The 16,887-nt window shown below is 35.0% G+C and overlaps 1 protein-coding gene across 3 annotated transcripts; it reads left to right on the top strand.

Annotated features, from left to right (window-relative positions):
- The first annotated feature begins 878 nt into the window (after positions 1–878).
- On the top strand, positions 879–16,616 carry LOC117420067 (interleukin-15 receptor subunit alpha-like). Of its 3 annotated transcripts, none has more exons than XM_034033584.2 (8): positions 879–1,313; positions 4,614–4,802; positions 7,648–7,695; positions 8,301–8,516; positions 11,246–11,560; positions 15,502–15,549; positions 15,644–15,713; positions 16,490–16,616. In XM_034033584.2, the coding sequence occupies exons 1-8, from the start codon at positions 1,220–1,222 to the stop codon at positions 16,614–16,616; spliced, it is 1,107 nt and encodes a 368-aa protein (XP_033889475.2). In that variant the 5' UTR covers positions 879–1,219. The 3 variants fall into 3 exon arrangements, with proteins under 3 accessions (XP_033889475.2, XP_033889476.1, XP_033889474.2); XM_034033585.2 differs by having other exon boundaries at positions 881–1,313; positions 7,648–7,707; positions 8,379–8,516; XM_034033583.2 differs by having other exon boundaries at positions 885–1,313; positions 7,648–7,707.
- Positions 16,617–16,887: the final 271 nt, after the last annotated feature.

The raw sequence follows: 16,887 nt of genomic DNA, 5'->3' as shown, positions 1-16,887 counted from the left end.
ATTTAAAAAAAAAAAACACACACATCTTGGCTGTGGACAAACAAAACGGTAGTTCTATATAATTATATGCGTGTGTGTCGGACGTATTCATAGCCACTGACACATAACTCTTGCCACGGATATGAGTGTCTGTGTATGGACAAGTTTCCGACCCCTGGTCTTTATGTACTTCATCCAAAACAGCAGTTTTCTTTGAAGAGCGAGAAAAAAAGTTGAAAAACCGGACAGTGTCTGGAAAAATATTCGAGCCTCTGAAGCTGGACTCGCTGCTTGTCCTATTATTCGATTTAGTTGATGTGCGTAGCAATGGAAATTAAATGCGCATAACCCAGAAGGCACGCTCGCAGTTCATTAATAACGAAAACTGTAATCGGCTGCATAAACCAATCAATGCTAGCTCAGCTATATCTTTGCAAGAACTGAAACTCACCATTTGAATAGTTGGTGTTCTATTTGACCCTGAACTTCCGACTCATAGGTGACACCCGCATTTGCTTCTAGAACCCTCAGACCCACATATATGTTCTAACCCCTTAATAACGTGAGTAAAGAAAGCCGCTGATACCCTTTCCCATTACAAAACCTGAGTTTCTGTTGAAAGTAGTGACTCCATTGTATCAAGGCAAACTGTTTGTCCTTGTGCAAACTTTTTTATTTTTTTAATATAGCTGTGATATGATTTTTTAAATCTATTTGTTAAATATTTTGTATTCATAACAACAAAATATACCTGTGAAAAAAGCAAGACATTTACCACAAAAACCTATCCTAAAATCTCAGGGGCATGAATTAATTTTATTGGAGAGACGACTCTCTCTTTTTTTTTGTATTGGTAGGTGTGTTCATACAATTTTGTTTTCGTTTTTAAGTTGTATTGAATCGCTACATTTCTACTACGCACTTTAACATTAGGCCTGATTAAAAAGAAGGTGAGTTATTTGAAGCTATGCATTGATTCATTGATGTTTGTCAGTATTAACTAAATCGAGTTATTAATCAAATTGATAAATGTTGTTACGTAATTGATTCATTAAAATGTCTGGAAATACTGTTACTTGTTACCAAAGCGAAAGTGAAAGAAAAGGAGGGCAGGCTGCAATCAAAAACAACATAAAAAAAAGTTTAGTGTGCGTGTGCGTGATCCCTTGAACAGAAACGCAATGGTGTTTTTCACCGTCTGTAACACCCGAAGAAAGGTTTCTAAAAACAAGTCACTGAAATGAACTACAGGCCAGTCGCGTTCTTGTTGCTTTTCTCCTTTTCAAACTATACTGAGCACGACACAGTTTGGGCTGCGGATAAGTACACCACTGGTAAGTATTTTCTTTTCTTATTTAAACATTGCATTAGTATACATTTATATACATATAAACCAATTACATTGCATTTTTAAATATAACTGCATCAGTCTTCAGCAAGTGACCAATGACAATCAATTGCAAGTGTGTGTTATTTTTTTGATTTAACATTAAATCACAGGTATTTAATTAAGTCAGTCACAGCGTGTGCTTACTCAACAGTCGCAGACCAAAGTATGTGGCACCCTACGCCTATTATACCATAATTGAAGGTAACAGATTAAGGACAAGCATTTAGTAAACTTTAACCACTTTTTATTAAAACAAAAACCAAAACACACAATTTCAAGTAATTTAACAAATAATCTTTATCTACAAACAAACAAACGTATTTAATTCAATGTGCTTACAACACTGCAGCCAGTTTGGAAATGCCGGTCAAGCTAACAGACACTTGTCTCGCACGTATGCGGATTTGCACCTAAAGTAGTAGAAATAACTTCTATTGGTCCTCCCTAATCAGATGTGTTGTCCTTCTCCAATATATAACATTTTGAGTTCATTTTACTGCAGCTTTTTTACTTACTACTACTGTAGGGGCAATCTGCATAAATACCATATTATAACGGCTATAGGGTTGATATTGGGCTTACTGTAAGTAAAAAAAGCTACAGTACAATAAACTCATATATTGATATATGAGAGAGGGACATGTACACTACACATCTGCACTGAAATTAGGGAGCACCAATGGAAGTTTTGTTTTTATATATATATATGTCTGTTCTCAATAATTTAAACAAGAATCGTCCTTTGACTGTTTTGCAATAAACTATTAGTTAAATTGCTTTCATACTTATTAAATATTAGGTGTTTCATTATTTTTGAAAATGTATGAAAGTGTATTTCATCGCTCGTTTTATTCCAGTGCAGTTCTAAATCTCTCAGAGTGAAGAATTACACTGGCTGAAACAGGGAAACTATCTATACAAGTTAAGCGTCTGATTGCGAGATAAGTGTCTGATAGCTTGACCGGCGTTTCGAAACTGGCTGATAGCTTGACCGCACAGTCTTACAAGTCTTCTGTGATCAGGTGTCTTTGTGCAGTTCTTTCATGCACTATTTCTCCTGATGCTTGTAACTCTTTAAGTCCTTGACTGTTAATCTTGGATTTGTTTTAGCTGATTGGACGATTCTCCTACCTGCTGTAGCCGCAAATGTCTGAATGTCTTTCAAGCGTTTCAGTTGAATTTGTTCTTTGGTACTTCTTGATTATTGCTCTGATTGTGGTATTCTGGTAGTTCTTTGATAATGTTCTCTAACCATTTCCTTTGTTGTAGTTTGCTATGAGTGCTCATCTCAAATGTGACTCTCGTTCATCTGCTGTGCTGCCAAAACGTTCTTCTTCAACAGATTTTGGAAATAATTACCTCTTTTTCTGGCTATTGACTGTAGAATGCATCTTAGTTATTCTGTAATGGTTTTCAATCAATACATATATTTTTAATTGGTTCTATTGCATTCTTACAGACTTTTAATGTAAAGGTGCCAATACTTTTTGTCATCAACAAATATTTTAAATTGCTTAAGTGCTTTTTTTAAATTTTTATAAAGATTATTGTTAAACTACCAGAAATTGTGTATTTAGGTCTTTGCCACATTAATTATAATGTTCACTAAACGTTTGTATTCAACACATTTTCTTGAATTATATCTTATGTTAAGTGTAGGGTGCTTATACTTTTATCTGTGTTTGTAAATCATATACATGTTTAAATACAAAGGTTTATCCTTATACATGTTTAATTTGCTTTTACATTTTTTTAAAAAGTATTATCTTAAACAGTAATTCAATTTAAATACAACCAAATAAAGTGTGTATGTATGTATATTAAGTATTATGTATATATATATATATATATATATATATATATATATATATATTTACGAATTTATGGAAATAATAACTTGTATTTAGTGATATAAACAGACAATTAGGTCTTATTGAATGATGGTTTATCAAGACTATTTTGTTACCAAGTAGCTTGAAAACTATATTTATGATTCTTCGCCCTAAAAACAGGCCTAGCTGCTTATTTCTGTTTCATATTAGTCATTTTGTCAGCTAATTGGAACCTGAGCTCACACATTTTCCGTTATGACCAGTTGATGACAAAGTTGGCCCATGAATAATTGCGTGGCACAGTAATTTGGTTGTTTTAATGCCACATTTATTTAAGGTGATAAACACATTTTGAACCCAGTGGTTAAAGACAAGGGTTTATTTACCAGGCGGTTCCTGGTTCAAATCCCGGCTCAGCAACTAACTCTCTGTGAGTGAGCCTGAGCAAATCACTTAACCTTCTTTTGCTCTGTCCTTTGGATGAGATGTAAAACCAAGGTCATAGTCTTTGTAAGTCGCTTTGGATAAAAGCGTCTGCTAAATGACTAATTAATAATAATAGCTGTGTACTGAATTACTGTGATGCAAGAACATATTTATATATTCTAAATTGGGGAGAAAATTGTAATAAAATGATTGGATAAAAATATACCATTATGATGTTGCTATATATTTACTTTTTGCATTTTGTTTGTGGAACTCATTTACAGTTGTGAACATGAGTCAGTCTCTGTCTTGAAATGGAATCGCCCAGAACGAAGCCCTTATTGATCACATTTTCATATTATTATTATTATTATTATTATTATTATTATTATTATTATTATTATTATTATTATTAGCAGACACCCTTATCCAGGGTGACTTACAATTGTTACAAAATATCACAGTACAAAGTATCACATTACAAAATATCACATTATAAAATATCACATTACAGAATATCACATTACAAAATAACCTTTTATATTCCTTGAAGAAAGCGCTAACAACACTAATGTACCCAAAATTTGAAGTTAAAATGTGATTGTTTTCTTAACATGGGGTTGGAAATAAGTTACATGTGCACACTTTTTTTTTCAATGCCTGCTATATACAGTTGTAGTCAAAAGTTTTGCTTTTGTGGATGAGGAAAAAAATTACAAGAAATAGATATCTACAGTTATTTATTTCAGCAATTTTTTTTGCAAAACTACAAAAATGCAAATTCAAAAGTATTCAAATGTATTGAAAATATTACCGTATTACAAAGGTGCGCCAACAGCGTGCCATTCCTATGTTTTCCATTGAAAACAATGTGTATGAAGAATAGGAATTGCAAATACTTTCATACTGTATTCAAATGCACATTGCCTATTTTCTTAAACTAGGTAAAAGTAAATTCAGTTTTCCATTTTTTTTAATTGTTCCAGATAGGTGTGAACATCCTGTCCGGTTGCAATTTACAGATGAATTTGAAGAACATTCCTTTCTTGTCGGCAGAATCTATCGCTATAATTGCACACGTGGTTACAAAAGAAAAGCTGGAACCTCCTCTCTCATCCGCTGCATGAATGAAAGTGGGACAGTTCAGTGGTCAGTTCCCAACCTAATATGCATCAGTAAGTGCTTTACAAGTATACTTTCTAATACAGACGTGCTCAAATTTGTTGGTACCCTTACAGCTCATTGAAATAATGCTTCATTCCTCCTGAAAAGTGATGAAATTAAAAGCTATTTTATCATGTATACGTACATGCCTTTGGTATGTCATAGAATAAAGCAAAGAAGCTGTGAAAAGAGATGAATTATTGCTTATTCTACAAAGATATTCTAAAATGGCCTGGACACATTTGTTGGTACCCCTTAGAAAAGATAATAAATAATTGGATTATAGTGATATTTCAAACTAATTAGTTTCTTTAATTAGTATCACACATGTCTCCAATCTTGTAATCAGTCATTCAGCCTATTTAAATGGAGAAAAGTAGTCACTGTGCTGTTTGGTATCATTGTGTGCACCACACTGAACATGGACTAGAGAAAGCAAAGGAGAGAGTTGTCTGAGGAGATCAGAAAGAAAATAATAGACAAGCATGGTAAAGGTAAAGGCTACAAGACCATCTCCAAGCAGCTTCATGTTCCTGTGACAACAGTTGCAAATATTATTAAGAAGTTTAAGGTCCATGGAACTGTAGCCAACCTCCCTGGGTGCGGCCGCAAGAGGAAAATCGACCCCAGATTGAACAGAAAGATAGTGAGAATGGTAGAAAAAGAACCAAGGATAACTGCCAAAGAGATACAAGCTGAACTCCAAGGTGAAGGTACGGCAGTTTCTGATCGCACCATCCGTCGCTTTTTGAGCGAAAGTGGGCTCCATGGAAGAAGACCCAGGAGGACTCCACTTTTGAAAGAAAAACATAAAAAAGCCAGACTGGAATTTGCTAAAATGCATATTGACAAGCCACAATCCTTCTGGGAGAATGTCCTTTGGACAGATGAGTCAAAACTGGAGCTTTTTGGCAAGTCACATCAGCTTTATGTTCACAGATGAAAAATTGAAGCTTTCAAAGAAAAGAACACCATACCTACAGTGAAACATGGAGGAGGTTCGGTTATGTTTTGGGGCTGCTTTGCTGCGCCTGGCACAGGGTTCCTTGAATCTGTGCAGGGCACAATGAAATCTCAAGACTATCAAGGCATTCTGGAGCGAAACGTACTGCCCGGTCATGGGTCCTCCAACAGGATAATGACCCAAAACACACAGCTAAAAGCACCCAAGAATGGATAAGAACAAAACATTGGACTATTCTGAAGTGGCCTTCTATGAGTCCTGATCTGAATCCTATCGAACATCTATGGAAAGAGCTGAAACTTGCAGTCTGGAGAAGGCACCAATCAAACCTGAGACAGCTGGAGCAGTTTGCTCAGGAAGAGTGGGCCAAACTACCTGTTAACAGGTGCAGAAGTCTCATTGAGAGCTACAGAAAACGTTTGATTGCAGTGATTGCCTCTAAAGGTTGTGCAACAAAATATTAGGTTAGCGGTCCCATCATTTTTGTCCATGCCATTTTCATTTGTTTTATTATTTACAATATTATGTTGAATAAAAAATGAAAAGCAAAGTCTGATTTCTGTTAAATATGGAATAAACAATGGTGGATGCCAATTACTTTTGTCAGTTTCAAGTTATTTCAGAGAAAATTGTGCATTCTTCGTTTTTTGTGGAGGGGTACCAACAAATTTGAGCACGTCTGTATGTTGCAATGAAAGTTGTGTAATGTCATTTTAGAAAACAGACATTTTAGAGAATATGTATATAACAATAAGTAAAGTATATTTTTTATAAGATGCATTCATCCATTCTATACATACTGGAATTGCTTAGGAGACAGGAAGAACTCTCCTTTACCAATAAACCCTGGTAGTTCTGCTGATGTTTAGCAGTCTCACTGTCATTGCATGTTCAATGATTTGTCCACACTATTCAACACTGCAGTCACATTCAGTCCTTCTTGGTCCTTCATTTTATGCCAAGCAAAGTCAAGCCATACACCTGGTAATGCCAGGGCACCAGCACACCATGACAATGTGACAGTCACGCAATTGTGGCAGAAAAATGTTAGCATCTTTATTGATCAATTTTGCAACGGGAATTGGTTTTCTTAGATTTCTCACAGTTGATAAAAAAATCCCTGGTATCCTCCTGATGTGAAGTGGGAAGTTGCCGACTGTAGTGCTAGAATTATTTTTGTTCATTTTAAAATACCCTACACACAGAGCCTTAAATAGATCATAAACTTATCAGTAGTTAGGTGTCGGGGCTTTCCACAGAATTACTTATTCTAAATCTTACAAATTAACTTTTAACTTCAATAAACATATAATAAATTGAAAATCTTCAAACTTTTATCCTTTTAGAGCCATCTGACAATTTGCGTGACTTTGGTACAGTTGGATAAAAAAGAGCAGCTAAAAAGCAGCTGTTCTTTCAGACTACAGATTGAACAGCCTCTGTTCAGTTGTGTTAAAAAATAGAAGATTCTTAAGAAAAACAAGGGCATTTTATACTGTTTCCCCCCTTGGACTTTTGTTTGTTGTTAGCTTTCTGGGTTTGATATCTCATCTCTTATAAATGTTTACTGCAGTACAGAGATGTCTTGTAAGACCTCAATTGCAGTTCTGCATGCAAACATAATCATCATCCATGCTACTATAGTCATTTAGTGAATAACAGGCATTTTGAGTGTGATTTATTGTGGCATGACCTTGATTCAAGTTGTATTTCAAGGATTCTCCTTGCAGTGTCATCAGGGATTGTTATGTCCAGATCTGTGTGGTGATTATTCAGTGGTACTACAGTGGCATTACAGCAATGCAAGATTTAAAAATGATACTCTACAGAAAGTGGCTGTACAGAGGTTCTGGAGAAAGATTGTGGACTGAATTTTTATTTTCTTGTATCAGGAGACCCAAAATTAAAAGGAGCCACAGATCCTCCACAAATTAATAAAGGTATTACTGCAGGTGAGTATGGGAGTAATTAAGGACTAATTTGATTTTAAGTGTAGTGTACAAGGAGATAAACATTCCAGATTCTAATGAACAACAAGGCCTGTTGAGTCATTTAATTTAGGATTTGGAATGTTTACCTCCTCGTTTACTGCACTTAAAAACAGGTCATCGTGATGATACACCATTATACAGTAGCTTAAACATGTTCCATTAACTTTTTTTCTGATACCCAAATACATCTGGACGTGTTTCCTTTTTTTCCTTCTGCAGTAGTCTGCATGGTTGCTGTGGCTTAAACTAGTTCCATTTCATCCACTACAGAAATCAAACGATGTAAATTCATCAATCCTCATTGGATAACAATAGTGACTTAATGGTAATGTTACAAACAGTTAATATCAATATCCTGGAATTAGCAGGGTGTCTTATTCACTGTTTAAATTCACAGTTAGATGAATATGTTTAATAAGAGATTTTAAAAGCTATGTTAATAATAGCGCCTTCTGTGTTTATTATGCTGTTTGTCTGCAGAAGATTATCGGTAGGGGCAAACGTATTGTAAACGTACGAAAAATAAACAGCTTCTTTTTTCTGTCATCTTAAAGCAAAGGGGCTTTTAAGAACATTAACAGATCCAGTCCCAGAAACAACCACATTACCTTTTACTACATTCACACCATCAGCACCAGCCCAGCCGGAGACGAAAGCTACCACTACGAGAACCATAGAAGGAAAAAAAATAGCTTTGCCTGAAACGCCACCTCCCAGCGTACCAACTACTGAAAACAGAATGTCATCTCAGCCCGTAATTACAGGGCAAGGTCAGTTCTAAAATTGAGATTTTCTGATATTTTTCTTGAAACCTGTCTTTGTAGTTACAGTCGCAGACAAGAATATTGGTACCCTACACTTAATGTAAGATAATTCAAGAAAACATGTTAAATACAAGCATTTAGTATTATTTATTTCTTAGCAGACGCCCTTATCCAGGGCGACTTATAATTGTTACAAGATATCACTTTATACATATACATTATTTCACATTATTTTTTACATACAATTACCCATTTATACAGTTGGGTTTTTACTAGAGCAATCTAGGTAAAGTACCTTGCTCAAGGGTACAGCAGCAGTGTCCCCACCTGGGATTGAACCCACGACCCTCCGGTCAAGAGTCCAGAGGCCTAACCACTACTCCACACTGCTGCCACGCTAATAGGAAACATTAGCCACTACTTAATATGAGAAAGACCAAAATACACAATTTCTGGTAGTTTAACAAATAATTTAAATTAAATAAACAAAAGCAATTTCAAATATTTGTTTATGAATAGAAATAATTAAAATATATCTTTATTGATTGAAAACCCTTACACAGTAAATGAGCTGCATTACACAGTCAATAGCCAGAAAAAAGGGGTAATTATTTTCAACATCTGTTGAAGAACGGTTTGGCAACACAAAGGAGTTGGATTTACGTTTGAGAAAAGCACCTACAGCAAACACAAGAAGGCAAGTAGCAACAGAACAGTATCAAAGAAATATGAAATACAAAAATCCACAATCAGAGCAATAATCATGAAGTACCACAGAACAAATTCAACTGAAACGCTTGAAAGAAGTGGATGTCCAAAGAAAATTATAGGTACAGCAGGTAGGAGAATCGTCCGAGGAGCAAAAAAAATAAATACAAGATTAACAGCCAAGGAGTTAAATACAAATACAATGGTACCATCTGCTCGTAGGCGGATTGGCAGACAGTTGATCTTCCATACAGCTAAATCAACTGGAATTCTTCGCAATCACCAGATCTCAATTTAATATAAATGCTTTGGACGGATCTGAAAAAAGCTGTAGCCATGCAATGGGTATCCAATCTGTCCGAGCAGGAAGTAATATGCAAGTTAAGTGGTTAAGAATTATCATAAATGTCTAAAAGCCATAAAGAAAGCAAAAGGAAGACACACTAAATACTAAAGCAGGGGTGCCAATCATTTTGTCATGAACAAATACTTTTAATGAAACAAGTTTGTTTGTTTTTTGATCAAGATTATTTGTTAAATTGCTATAAAGTATGTATTTAGCTTTTTGTATTATTAAAAAGTGGTTAAAGTTTACTAAATGGTGTTAACATGAATTATGGTATAAAAAGTGTAGGGTGCCAATACTTTGGTCTGCAACTGTACATTGTGTAGATACATTTTTCTGTAGGTAACAAAGACAATTTGTGGTTAATCCTTGTCTAATCTGTCTACTGAACCGTTGTGTGGTATGTGGCTTTCACAGTGCTGACAAAAGTGCCTTTTGGATGAAGACACTAAGTTTTGCAGTCTCTTAGTAATGTTCATAACACTGAAATGTGGCACATTTCTCAAAGCAATTACCTACACATTCCTTACAAGTTCACACAGAACCCTGCTATTTGTCAGTATCACATGCAGTATCACATAGAAGAATGTGTCATACTAGGCACTTCAGTTTCTTCCCTGGATCTGTTTGACCTTTGAAGCCTGGATTCCTGAGCAGGCTCTATAAATCTAGGTCTTGAAACAACTTTGTTAAGCCCAGTACTGATTCTCTTTACAATTCTAAACATTTTCTAAATAATCAAAAAGTAATAAATATTGAAAAATGTTTAAGGCCTAATTTGTACTCTGTTGCGGCTATTGGATTTTTGAAAGATAAAATCAGAAGTTATGGTTACGTTTTAGTTTGAATATATTTCAGGCTTCACTATTTAGTGCCTATTGTACACAACTGTGTGTGTATAATATTATTATTATTATCCATTACTGTAACCATGTCATATAACTGAGGCATGTTGCTGTACACAAACAGATCAATGTTCTTTCCTTTGTGCTCACTAGAGCGTATACGTTTTTCGGCCTTATTATCCATCAAATAAGCTGACCTGTAGAGTAATTTAACAATAAAAAATTAGACATCTCCAAGACCTAATTTTTCAGAAATATCTTTCTGACATATTTTTACCTTCCAGAGTTGTGCCAAGAACATACTTCAGACATACACAAGTTAAAGAGGATGAATATTTGGGTACATTGCACACCCCTAAACAGTTTTTTGTAGATTTGGGGGTTATGCAACAAAGGTAGTGAAAAAGTCTTTGAGGAATCCTCTAGTAATTACTTCTAAATATCTTTTTAAGGAATCTGTTAAGTAACACATTCAAATCACAATTTTTAATAATAATAAAAAAGATGACTTAAACAATTAGCATGGTTTTATAGTCATTTTAAAGTGGCCATAGTTAGCCAAATAATTCCATAAATCTTACCTGTCATTCACTCTGTCTTGATACAGCACCAGGAATATGTTTTACAATATACATAGATGCGTAGCATAATATGTTTTTCTTTCAAAACTCCACACTTTTGTATTTTATAAGCTACAGCCACTTTAAAGTACCTATCCTGTTAAATGCTTACAAAACTGAAAATCTCACTTAATATTATTAAGGATTACTTAAAGACTATTTCACTGGGATTACATTTTGTTCCTCTGTTTTTCTTTTCCATGCCTGAATAAATAGTGCTTGAATATCGAACTGCGACAAAAGCCCCAGAAACAGCAACTTCCACAGAACTGTCAACCATCACTGTCCCCTATGTAAGCACAGCAGAGGCCTCTTCCTCTTCAAAGTCACCACCAGCTCTTACAACTCTAATGCCAGTGCCCTCAACATCAAGGCCATCTCAGCACACCACAGCTGATATTACGGCAGGCATTGTTGAGACAACCGATAGAGAGAGAACTCCACAAGCTTCAGCCTCACTGTCTCCCACTTCACCAACTATTCAATACAGAGTATCGTCAACAGAGCCTATAGTTACTTACAAAGTTCCAGGTCAGTCACAGTTACATGTACAGTATCATGCTGTTGTTACTCCACTCATCTCACTAACCAGATCACATTATAGAATGCATTTTTATACAGTCATTTATAAGTACCAGGCAAATTGCTATTAACAAAGCGTTTAAAATTAGATTTCTTTTTTTTGTGTTCAGATTGGTCCTCTCTCTATTAGTTTACCCTAGTGTATTGCCATATCAATCATCTAACCTCATTCCATTTCATTTGTGTTTTTATGGAGCCACTTCAGATCAACATTGTTTATTAGGAAACGCTGCTTCATGTTCAGTGGGTTGTGGATTGTTTGCTGCTGGTCAACATGTTGAGTAATTATATTGAACCTTGCCAAAAAGAAAAGTGATTTGTGTTTCAAGTGCATTTCAGTGACTCAAAGATTCCTCCTAAACATTCCTCCTAAACATTTCAATATATGGTTTGGATTGCTTTGTAAACAAATTGTAATCATTGTAAATGGTGATTCAATATTATTTAAGTCGTACTGCATATCAAATATAGGAAAAAGCAATGGGAAGAAAGACTGAACATGAGGTGCCTGCAGCGCATATAAAAAAAAGGTTAAAATGGTGAAAATAAAATCTGCTCTATCAGTTCCTTTAGATAGAATTATGTGTCTCTTTATCAATTTGCATGCAAGGTTTGCTTTTTGTGATACTGCTTCCTAGGTATAGCTTCACCTCATGTCACTTGGAAGGAGTAGACAGGGATAATGCAGTTTATGCTTTGATCTTTGAGTTGAGCACCAGCTTCCACACGCTCTATTTCTTTCAGGCTTTATCGCTGGTTCTGCCATGGTAGTATTGGTGTCTGAGAGGTACAATGATAGTCTTGCTTTTCATCCTTGTCGTGGCTCACCTAGGGTACTTACTTAATGCTTTCTTAAATATCCCTCATTAATATTACACCTTTCAGACATTACAATGCCACACATAATTGGTAAGAAGCAGTAGCTCTCTTTGGTTCAGGTATATCTCATCCTTTGCAACATACTTTGCTTGCACCTGGGAGCTGGCACGGTGTGCATAACATAAGTTCATGTTATGAACTGATAATTGAATCCTGAGTTCCACTTCATGGTAATTTCCCAAACGTTGAAAGTAACTGCTGCATATGAAGATGCACAGTCAGTCTGTGTTAGTTACGATTCAGATAGTTAACACTGGCAAGAAAGATATGTTACAATAGAATCCATATAAAGAATACAGACAATGTAGCTACCTGGTTTGTTTCCATTAGTAACCAATGCCACAAAATTAATAACAGATTATGTTCCCAACATATGCAGTGGTTGTTGTGAATGTCCTTATTATACATTAGAAGTAGCAGGTAAACCGCACACACACACACAAAAAAATTCCAACTAAGAAATACAGAGTGAATCATATCCTGTGGTGCAGCCAGCATTCATACATAAAATAACAGTTTGTTCTAAAAATAGTCAATAGTCATGAGCTATTATTACCATAAAATGTCATAAAATGTGTAAGTAAAACACTTGCAATCTCAGTAGACAGTCCAGTATTTAAAGTCTGTGTTAGAGCATTGTTACTTATAAAATAGATACAAATCTTCAGTCCATTTCTGCATTCTAATGGTGTTGCGCTCTAAAGTTATATCTTTGATATTACATCGATGGTAAAGTTAATTGAAACTACCTTATGCCAGGAAAATGACATCCAGACAGTATTGTGCATTTTGACATTGGCAAGTATGCAGCTTGGTTGTATAATATGTTACCATTCTTAACCCATTAAGTACTAAACACATTTTCCTTTGAAAAAAATCAGAACACAAGCTGTATTTATGTAACCTGACACATTCTAAATCTTTATTTCTTCAAAAAAGTAAATCCTTCGTTTTGACTACAAACTGCTGCATACTTATTTTGAGGACAGACAACTCTTGTGCGCTCTGCAGGGTAACATTCAACTGAACAGAAAGCTGATTTTAAATATTTGACTGGCAAACAATTTTTGAAACATCTGTAGCTTTTGGCTGCGTTTAAAATATAAATACTGTGAGGCCTTAGTAAGAGGTCCATGAGTAAAAGTTCCAATAGTGCACAACTCACTTACACATCAGGTTTTGAAGGTTAATAATTAATAATTAAGAGCTTATTACCTGAATAGAGGTTCAGTGGGTTCATTGAGGTAATTACGTGTGTGCTTGTAACAAATATCTGGGCCAGAATGGCCATTTACTACAGTAGAGTCCAACAAGAAGATCCCACGTTTCAAATAAAGATTGCTTCACCGGCACTACACAGTAACCTTTATATGAGACCAATGGACTCACCATTGTTTAGGAATTTATGAATGAAATAATTCTTTAATTATTATTTTTTTAGTTCCATGTATTCCTTCAAGAGTTGATGCAACTTTGGTTTGAAAATTCACCACAGTTCAATTGATTCAAGTGTACCTAATCGTCAGGAGCAACAAGGGTTGTCCTATGGACTCAACATGTAGAAAGAATATCTGCAATGAAAATTCAGTGCAAGTACTATCCAAGCATTCCGAGGCAGTGAATTCAATAGATTTCAATCACGTTTTGCCTGCAAACAGACACATGAAAACGACACTCAAGATTAATGCAAACTCGCACTCACTTGCTGTTGTTATATTTTGTTACATAAATAAATATTTCCTTGCGTTCCTTAATCTCCATATTTGAAGAGAAATTCAACCTAGTTACATAAAATAAATAATGATTTAATGTTTGTAGGAATTTGTAAATTGAGACCAGCTTTGTTCACTGCACTGCAATGTCTGAAGAATCCTCATATTTCAGTGACTCCAACTACATAGCTGTAATGAGCATCAAAATTCATAATGCATTTATCAAAGGGTCCTATATGAGACTTACTGGAAGGAACTTGATTAGATTAGCTGCAAGTTTCTTTCTTCAAGTTCCTGTTTATCAGTAAGAAATCTTGAGGTTTAGAAAAGATAAAAATGATCTAGTTAGCCCAGTTCAATTACAATGCTGCAGCCCACATCCCATTGCATCAGTGGCTTTAATGACTCCCATTACACTTAACATAGACCATTACGTTTCCAAAATTTCTTAACTTCTGAACATCAGCTGCTTTAACTTTTTCATTGCCTTAAATCTAGTATCATTAACTGTAATATTCTGCCTCCTAACATGTTTTTTCTATGGGTGTGAAGCTTTTAGTCTTCTGTACTAACACGTATATCTCTGCAAAAGGAAACATTTGAACAGGTAAAATCCATTGCCTTACCCTTTAGCAGCTTCTGTACATTTTTCACCAGTCCACTAGTCATTGTGCAGTCAAAATATAATTTCTTGAAACTCTCATTTATATAAAGGGTATTGCTTTATTTTGTCTGACATCAATTATTAATTGATATGCAACCAGTCATTAATTAGATGTTACTAAATACCAATAGCTAGTCAATATGTATTGATATGCACTAACAAAACCAATCAATGGTTTATTTAAGATACATTATTTTACAAGCAATACATTAATAGCCAATAAGTGGTTGAGAGAAACCTGAAGTTCAGGAGACTAAATTGATTCTTCAAACTAGAATTTGTCAACATGTTACAGACACTTATCAATTAAAATGTAATTATCCATTCATTAGCATTGATTTTGTAACCACATTTCAATTAAGTAATGATGCAATAATTCGTAGGACTAAACAATAAGAGTGACAGTGAAATAGGTTCCGAAGCTAATTAAGGGTAAGAGAATGGATTTTAAAACTTTGGTTACTAACCTTTTTAGAATGTAGGATTCTGGCAGAATTAAGCTAGCTTTACATGACTTTCATATTTATATATATATATATATATATATATATATATATATATATATATATATATATATATACACACACATACACACACACACACACACACACTCTAAATGTTTCTATGTTTCATAGATATTACAGAACAATCTAGTGCTGAAAGTGTTGGTGCAATGGCAGGAGGTAAGTAGAAATTGTTGAACTGTAAGTAGCAATTGTAATACATTTGTATCCCCTTGCTAGTAATGGTAACATGTATTTTATATTCATTTTTCAGTTTCAATAGCTGCTGTGCTGTTCGTTATTATTCTTCTTGCTGTTGTGATATGCAATCATAAAAGAAAATGGTAAGTAATTTTGATTAGTGTTTTAGTATCAAAGACATGAAGGCCTTTTCTGAGTTTATACAACTCCTGTTTTAGCCAATCAGAACACAGATTCATTCATTTTTTTAACGCAGCAACAGAAGAAAATCCAACACAAATCCTGTTAAAAAAATACCTTCATGTATGCAGTCATAACACATCCCCAGATACAACTTGCATCACAATTGAATTAGACATTTACATGTCGTGGTTCAGTCCTAACACAGCACACATCTCAGTTACCAAAGTGCCCTTGCCTCCTTCAAGCTGAGCTCAGCATCTATCCTTTCTTAAAACAATATCCTAAGTGTTGCATTAATGAAATGATTGAGCAGCACCACGTTAAGCACAAGAGTGATTAGACAGGGCCTTTGGCTCATGCTTGCTAATGCTGGCCCGGTGGAAATATCCAGACAGAAACCAGACTCTTCAACTGCACAGATTAAACATTATGTATGTTTCTAGTCAATTGATAGAAGAGTCGTTTCTACACAATAAAGTTTGTGGAAACCAGCCTGTCTGGTACCAGTGATACTTGCCTTTATACTTAACCCTCCATCAGCTGTAAATTGCCTGAGGCTAGCCTCTGTTTAAAGTTATGGTCTACATTAGGAGTTCCCAAACTGGGCAGCACATATAGAAATATTGTCTCCCAAGCAATGTTTATGGCAGACAGGAAGCAATAAAGACAAGCAGTTCCTGTTGATGTAACTTGTACTAAAAGCATTTTAACAAGCAACCTCTTTATTATCCGACAGGGGCAGGAATATAATTGTAACTCCAGCATCAGAACTGCAACCCATGACAAATCCAGAGCAACCACCACCTGATGTCATGTTAAGTTTAAATGTGCCAGTAACTGAAAATGGAGACACAGTGGAATGACATTTTAATCAACGCGAAAAGCCTTAACAATGATTTGTTTCTAAAACGTGTTGCAGCTAAAAAAAAAAAACAACAAAAAAAACCCAACAATTATTCACTTAATATACTGCTTACAAGGGATACCTTTTTGATGATACAGCTTAAAATACAGCTTTAAAACTATATTTGAAATATACAGTACAGTGCAAGAATGCAGGACTCCTATTATCCTGTCTGCTCCCCCAGACACTGCCAACTTTTAGATATGAAACTAAAGGCCTTTGGAGAAAAT

Source organism: Acipenser ruthenus, chromosome 14 (assembly GCF_902713425.1).
Source record: "Acipenser ruthenus chromosome 14, fAciRut3.2 maternal haplotype, whole genome shotgun sequence".
Taxonomy (NCBI): domain Eukaryota; kingdom Metazoa; phylum Chordata; class Actinopteri; order Acipenseriformes; family Acipenseridae; genus Acipenser; species Acipenser ruthenus.
Note: the sequence above shows the minus strand (reverse complement) of the source record. Positions and strands in the feature narration are given on the sequence as shown.